The 8,586-nt window shown below is 35.3% G+C and overlaps 1 protein-coding gene across 2 annotated transcripts in view; it reads left to right on the forward strand.

Annotated features, from left to right (window-relative positions):
• Positions 1-6,870: 6,870 nt before the first annotated feature.
• Positions 6,871-8,586, forward strand: part of LOC119583659 (beta-1,3-galactosyltransferase 5-like) — a gene marked incomplete at its 5' end in the record, with an annotated part of 9,988 nt that continues 8,272 nt past the window's right edge. The window contains 3 exon segments of one of the 2 annotated variants that reach the window (XM_037932251.1): positions 6,871-6,981; positions 7,165-7,387; positions 8,312-8,571. In XM_037932251.1, the coding sequence (XP_037788179.1) occupies positions 6,871-6,981; positions 7,165-7,387; positions 8,312-8,571 (594 nt within the window). 2 annotated transcript variants of the gene reach the window in all.

Genomic DNA, 8,586 nt, shown 5'->3' on the forward strand with positions numbered 1-8,586 from the left:
CTTGCCGCAGGTACCAGTCGCCCCAGGATGCTGTGCATGGGCAATGCCTGGTGGACGCCTGCAGATCCACTCAACTCCAGGAGCTTTTTAGCGCAGGTATCAGCCGCCCCGAGATGCCGATGAGGACGGCCCTGCCCCACGCCGTAGATCCAGATGAAGATTACGAGGACAAGGACGAGCATGCCGCCGAGTAGGACTGGACGAGATCAGTGAGGACGTGTGGACGAGGACGCCGCCGAGTTAGGCCTGGATGATGACTACGAGGAAGTCTAGACGAATCCAAAGTCAAGGAGGAGCTGTGTGAGACTTTCGAGGACGTGTGAACATCGAGGACGGCGATTACACCGAGGCCCGGGGGAGGAAGAGACACAGGGACGAGCACCCACAGGATGCACCGGGAAAACCCCCGCAGAACGAGATGCCTCCCCAGTTGGGTAAACCTTGAGGCAAATCTAAGACACCTCAGGGCGGGGGTGAGTGGGTGCCGAGCAATGTACAGTGTACATCAGTGTAGCAGACGGGACCGGTGACCTCCCCCGGCCCCCCCCTGCTTCCCCGCGGGAAAGGGTCATACTTTACCGGGGATACCTAGGCCTCTGGATTCGGACCACACCCACGCGGAAAAGACCGGCTTCGCCCTCTCCCCCCGGGAAAGCGACCTGCCCGATCCCGTTTCCCCCTATAAATAGACATGTCTCGTGTGTCATTCAAGAATAATGAAGAAAAAAATGAAGCTCCCCTTTCACCCCCTCACCTTCCGCTTTACAAGTTGACCTAACACTTTTATCGCAGCAGTACACTCCCAACACAGGCACTTCAAAATTCCACTTCACCGTTTCCCCCTCCACTTCTCTCACTCACTTTCCACTCTCTTTTCAAAAAAAATTGGATTGCACTTTCAGCATTTAGTGTGGGGTATTCGTTTCATTTTAACCCCCTACAAAACCTGCATTGGTTTCTAGAGGAATAAAACTTGTTTTTATTTTCCATCAGTCAAATCGGATCCGGGGGCTTCGCGAACGTCCTTTAGGCCTGGGCGAACGCGATCTCCTTCCTGATGGCTCGGGGCCCCGAACCCCTCGCAACCGGGGGGAGCTTTGCAAAGGTTTTTCAAAGGGGGAAATTTTTCCTTAGCAAAAAAGATGACGCCCTTTTATTTTATACTCTTTTTGTTTGTACTTTTTATATAGAAAATTTATTTTATCTAATCGATTCTTTGATTAACTGCAATACGTTAATTATTAATATATTATATATTATATATATATATATATATATATAATTATATAAATATATATATATATATAGAATATATATAATATTATGTGGGTGTGTGAGTGGTTGTGTGTGTGTGGGGTGTGTGTGTGTGGGGTTGTGTATAAATATATAAATGATATTTTTAATATATAATTATATAATTATATTATATATTATATATAAATTATGTTGTGTGTGTGTGGTGTGTGTGTGTGTTGTGTGTGTGTGTGTGTGTGTTGTGTGTGTGTGTGTGGTGTGTGGGGGGTTGTTTGGATAGTGTGGGCATATAATATTATAATATATTATATATATTTATATATATAAAATATTTATATATATATATTGTGTGGTGTGTTGTGTGTGCGGTGTGTGGTGTGGTGTGTGTGTGTTTGTTGTGGGGGTATGTGTGTGAAATATTTATTATATATAATATATATTTAAAATTTATTATTATATCTATATATTTATTATTTTATATACATATTTTGTGTGTGTGGGTGTGTGTGGTGGTTGTACATACAACATATATTTTAAAATATAATATATATATATAATATATATATATATATAATTAAAAATTTTAATACTTTATTTAACATATATATATTTTCATATAAGTAATGTTGTATTAAAATTTTAAAATTATATAATATATATATATTATTAATATATATATATATTTATTATATATATAAAATACTATTATTATTCATTATTTCCCTGTAACACGCAAGACACGAATTAAAAGCACCTGATGTGCTCAAAAAAAAACAGCAAAAAACCTGCTTTAATAAGATTTTTTATTAAAGGCTGAAAACCCCTGAAACTGTCTTCGAAGGCGAAATTATTTCCATTTTTTTGGGGTTTTTTTGAATATAGGGGGGGAATTCAAATACTACGATCCTAAATTTACACCCTTTGATTCAAGATGGCACTAAACCTCGCCGCGCGGTCATAGAGGTTTTCCCCATCGGGGAATCGCGAGGGTGTTATCGCCCCCAAAGCCCAAAGTTTAAAGGTACCCTGATCCACCCACTCAAAATCTATTGGAGTCTATGGCTTGTGTTTATTCTTGTATTTGTTATATCCATTAAGAGAGAGTTTAAAAACAAATTGGGATTAATTTTTGATAGTGTGGATATATTTTCTTCCTTAGGGAGATTTAATCTTAAAAAACCGGTACAAGTTCTTTGTATCCCTCGCAACTGGCGTTTAATTTCGCGTTTAAATTAAAATTTGAATGTTCCCACATTTGTATTACTAAAAAATGTTTCGCTGTATATGATTGATTTAAAATCACACATTGTGAATCACTGGATTTACTGAGGAGATTTTCAGTATGCTAGACATAGGATGAAGCTGAAGATACAGCCCGGGGGGTTATCATAGGTTCTAGCCCCCCCTTTGTAGGTTTTTTGCCCCCGTTTTTTCTTTTTTACAAAGGGTTGCCAAGAACCGGTATTTTGTGTTTTCCCTTGAAGTTAGAATAAAATTTGAAGGTGCCATTTTCTGGCAAGAAGCCACGTGAAAGCCATCGTTGCCCCGACAAAATGAAATATAGTAAAAACGAGAATTGGGTAAAATTTCCGAATACTTATTTATCGCCTTCGGACGCCATGTGCAAATGCCGTGAACATGCCTTTTTTTTCTTATGAAATTAAAACCCAGGATCGATTAGACTGGCTCATGTCCACAGATTTCGAAAAATAAACCTCGGTTTCTCCAAAACGGGAAAAGCCCCTTTAAAAATTTTAAAAAACCCACTCTTTGCTATCCCCCCCCTGGCACACCCCGGGCAAAAAAAAGTCTACAAAAAAATTTATTACCGGATTACAGCCCCTCGTGGACAAGTTTTGGCTGCCTCCGCCATTTACCCCGGGAAAAAAATAAAGATCTTTTTTCAGTTTTTTTTTATGCTAGTCTTATCCATCTGTCCTTGATTCTTTTATTGTTATTATATATTTTTAAATTTATTTTTTTATTATATTATTATTATTGTTATTTTATTATGTATTTGTTTTTGCTGTTTGTTAATACTGATATTGTTATTATTCCTTTAATCATCATGTTTATTAATATCATATTAATATCACCTTTTTTTATCATTACCATTGATGTTATGATATTTTTGTGTCACCCTTACTTATTTTTTTTGTTTTGCACACATCGCTTTTTGTATAATTATTACATTCATCATATTAAAAATATGGTTATTATTTTAATCTTTTTTATTTTTATTGGTATCATGGTAGAATAAAGCTTTTTTCATAGAAACTGCAGAGAAAAGACAAACAAATGACAAATTTTTTTGGAAAAATTATTTTAGTCACGAACAGCAAAAAAAAAAAACAAAACTAAATACTCCACAAAATAAATAAGTCAGCCATAGTCCTAAAAAAAACTCGCTGTCGACCCCCTTTTCCTTTCCCCTTTTTCCCCGACTTCGTACTTGAGGGGCGAAAATTCCCTGACGATGCTGCTCCACCCACCTTCTTCCTTTTCCCGTCCGCGCGAGGGGGAAAGGGGTCGGGCGGAATAAGGTTTTCGGTTCATTTTCTTGGTGTAAGGTCCTTCGGCCGGACGGGTTTGATCCCTGCGGCGGGGGCAACGAGGCCGGTGTGTAACGTTTTCGAGCCACAGGAAGGCTGTGGGCGGCGTACTGCGGAGAGGGTCCCGGCTTTTTCCACCCGATTAGGGGGGGGCCGAGGACGAACGGGGGGTAGTAGGTCATTTTTTGTATTTCCCCCGGGGAATAATAAAGGGAAAGAGGAAAGGCAATTTAGAAATTTTCATGATTTTGTGCGTTTTTCTTCTTCATTTTGCATCACCCAAAAGTTTTTTTTTGTTTGTTTTTTTCTTTTTTTTTTTTTCTTTTTTCGGGGGTTTTGCATATTTTATCAGTAAAAAAAAATGGGCTGGATTCCCATTGTTTTCGTTAAAATATGATCTGTGAAGTTAAATAATTTTTTACAGTATTTGGTCATTACAAGGGAAATTAAATGGGGTTAGATTCCCCATGCTTTCTGTACGTGCCGATGGAAGCTTCTCTCTTTTGTCTCTTTCCTAATTCTCCTTTGTTTACCCTGACGGGAACTGTTCAAGAACTCACAAAAAATTTAATTTTGCCCACGTATTTTCGTTTGATTTAGGGTTTCAGTGCATATTGCACCCTACTGGGGAAAGGTCGTTGCTGTAATGTAAACCACGGCAACATAATATTCATTCCAATACCATCCCTGCAGGAAGAGCAACAAAAGCGTCTTGTCTGGCACGAACGCCGCCCCCCCTCGCCGGAACCGGGCCATGGGGAGCTTCGGTGGAAACCTTCTCGCTGGCGGGGCTGTCCCAAGGCTGAACATACCAACATTTTGTTTTTTTTCTTTTTTTAAAATTTTTTTTTTTTTCCGTTTTCTGTCCCTTTTTTTGTTTTCCCTCTTCTTTTTTTTTCTCTCTCTCTCCCTCTCTCTCTCTCTCTCCTCTCCTCTTCTCTCTCTCTCTCTCTCCTTTTCTCTCTTTTCCCCTTTCTCTCTCCCTTACTAAAATAACCCCCCCCCCCCAAAAAAACCCCTTCCCTTTTCCCCTTCCCTTTCCCCCCTTTTTTTGCGGCCCCGGTTTTCCCCGCCGGAGCCGCATTTTTTTGAGCCTTTGGCCCGGTAGGTTTCAGGGGAAGGGTTTACCAAGGGCGTGTCGTCTTCTTCTCAAGGGCCCTCCGGGACCGCCCGACCCGGAACCAAAATTGAAGTAGATTCCAAAAACCTGGGGATGTTACCTTCTGTTGATGGTAAAGTTTCGAATCCCGTAAATTCCGTTATCACCTATTCTATACCATTTTAAAAAAGTTTATATTTTTTTTTTGTTTTTTTTCCCCTTTTTTTTTCAAATGTAAGAATAAAAAATTTGCTTTTAAAATTTGTTTGTTAATTTTTCCCCAAAACCGCCTTTTTTTTTTTTTCCCCCCCAAAAACAGCTAAAAGGTAAAATTTCAAAAACTAAAATATTATCTACATTTATTTATGTATTAAAAAATTTTTAAAAAAATGATAACGGGAAATAAAATAAAAATGTAAAAAAAAGGTAAAGGTAAAAATTATAAAAAATGAAAAAAGAAAAAAGGGGGGGATGATATAAAATTTTTATGTGGGGAGGGTGATGTATATGTGAGAGATGAATGATGATGTGATATGATGATATATATATATAAAAAAAAAAAAATAATAATAATAATAATAATTAATAATAATATAAAATTTTAAAAATTTTAAAATTTTTAATTTTATTTTTTATATTATTATTATTATTATTATATTTTATTATTATTTTTTATTATTATTTTTTTTTTATAATTATAATTATTATTTTATTATTATTTTATTATTAATTTTTTTTATAATTTTTTATTATTTTAAAAAAAATTATTAATATTTTTAAATTTTTTTAAAAAAATAATAAATGATAATAATAATAATAATAAAAAATAATAATAAAATATTTAAAAAAATAATATATTGTGAAAAATAAAATTATTTTTATTTTTAATTAAAAAATAATAAAAAAATAATAATAATAAAAATAATAATAATATAATAATAAAAAATTTTTTAAAAATAACTAAAAAAAATAAAAATAAAATAAAAAAATAATAAATAAAAAATAAAAAATAATTAAAAATTAAAAATAAAAAAAAAAAATAATAAAAATAATAAAATAAAATAATAATAAGATAAAAAAATAAGATGATAAAATAATATAAAAATGCAATAACAATAATAATAAAAATTTTATATGTAAATAATAAAAAATATTTATTTTTGTTTTTTGATAATTCTTATCTCATTATTTTTTTATCATTATTTATTAGATTAATTTTTATTATTATTATATTTATGTTGATGTTGTCATCATTATTAATATTATTTTTATTATCGTTATTAGTAACATTATTATCAACAATATTTTTATTATCATTATTCCTATTCTTATTCTTATTTTTATTTTTCATTATAATCCTATATTATTGTAATTATTATTATTATCATTATTATTAACATTATTATTTATTATTATTATTATTATTATTATTATTATCATTATTATTATTATTATTATTATTTAAGAAATATTATCAACATTATTTTTTCATAATAATAATATTAATAATGATGATAATAATAATAATAATAATAATATAATAATAATATAATATAATAATAATAATATAATAATAATTAATAATAATAATAATAGTAATAATAATGATAACAATAATAATATTATAATAATAATAATAATAATAATAATAATAATGATAAAATTATTATTACCATTATCATTATTATTATTATTATTATTATTATTATTTTATTATTATTATTATTATCATCAATCATCATCATCATCATCATCATCATCATCATCATCATGAATCATCATCATCATCATCATATTATCTTTATCTTCATCGTTATTATCATTATTACCATTACCTTTATCACTATTACTATTGTTATTATTAATATTCGTAGTATCATTATTGTTAGTATAATTATTATCACATGATTACACAGTGATAGATAATCATGTACTTAGTTCTTGAGTAACTATTACCTTTTTCAGGACTGTATTCGTGCTGGGGAAAACACTGAATGCAACACTGCAAGGTTTGGTCGAGGAAGAGATTCAGACATACGATGACATCATACAGAGCAATTTTATTGATTCTTACAGGTCTGTCGGAATAAAAAACGGTGATCAAATAACGACAATAATATCAAACTATATAACTTGTGTTATAGGAATCAGGACATGATGACGAATACGGTGATAATCTGTGACATTACTGGAACGTATGCTACAGAAACGTTTAGCCATCAACAGAAGGTGAATCTATCTCTTCTCTATGGTTTTTAGGAATCTCACTTACAAGTCCATGTCCTGGCTCTCCTGGGTACGGGACTGGTGCCCGGAGGTGCCCTTCGTAGTCAAGACAGACGACGACGTCTTGGTAAACCCGTTCCACCTGAAGACCTACCTGGCCAAAGAGCTCGAGAGAAATGCGGCTCCGAGCGACATCTACGGGAGAGTCCGGGCCAGGAACAAGCCGATGAGGAAGGGCAAGTGGAACGTGACGAAGGTGAATGGGATTTGTGCCGAAGTGTGGGGTCGGGGCTTAATGTTAGCTAAGGAGAGAGAGAGAACGAGAGAGAGAGAGAGAGAGAGAGAGAGAGAGAGAGAGAGAGAGAGAGAGAGAGAGAGAGAGAGAGAGAGAGAGAGAGAGAGAGAGAGAGAGAGAGAGAGAGGCAGGCAAACATAACAGATGGACAGAGAGACAAACGGACGGATAAAAGGAAACATAATCAGATTCATAGACACAGATAGTAATAAATACTAACAGGTGTTGGATATGTTCAGCCTTGGTGACAGCTACCGCTCAGCGAGTAAGGTTTCCACCGAACTGCCTCGCCATGGCCGCGGTTCCGTGCGAGTGCGAGGGCGCGGCGTTCGTGCCAGACAAGACGCTTTTGTGTGCTCTTCCTGCAGGGATGGTATTGGAATGAATATTATGTTGCCGTGGTTCACCATTACAGCAACGACCTTACCAACAGTAGGCTGCAATATGCACTCGAAACCAGTAAATCAAAACGAATATACGTGTGTCAAAATTAATGTTGGTTGTGAGTTCTTGAACAGTTCACTGTCAGTGGTAAACAAAGGTAGATAATTCAGGACAAGGAGACAAAAGAGAGAAGCTTCACATACGGCACTGTACAGAAAGCACTGGGGAATCTAACCCTTATTTAATTGCCGTTATGTAATGACCAAAATACTGTAAGAAAATTTATTCAACTTCACAGATCATATTTCAACGAAAACAATGGGAATCCAGCCCATTTTTGTTACTGATAAAGAATATGCAAAACCTGAAACGAAAAAAAAAAAGAAGAAACAAACAAACAAAAAATACTTTGGCTGATGCAAAAGTGAAGACATGAACAACAGCACGAAAGTCATGAAAATTGCTAACTTGCCATTTCTCTCTTTCCCTTTATTATTCCAGGAGGAGTACAAACTGACCTACTACCCGCCGTTCGTCCTCGGCCCCGCCTACATCGTGAGTGGCAACGCCGTGGACCGTCTCCTGCAGTACGCCGCCCACACGCCCTTCCTGTGGCTCGAAGACGTCTACATCACCGGCCTCGTTGCCTCCGCCGCAGGCATCAACCGCGTCCAGGCCGAGAGGACGCTGTACACCAAGAAACTGAACCGAGACCTTTATTCGCGCCAGACCGCTTTCCTCCTCGGCGCGGACGAGAAGAGGAAAAAGGGGTGGGC

Source organism: Penaeus monodon, chromosome 17 (genome assembly GCF_015228065.2).
Source record: "Penaeus monodon isolate SGIC_2016 chromosome 17, NSTDA_Pmon_1, whole genome shotgun sequence".
NCBI classification, from domain to species: Eukaryota; Metazoa; Arthropoda; class Malacostraca; order Decapoda; family Penaeidae; genus Penaeus; species Penaeus monodon.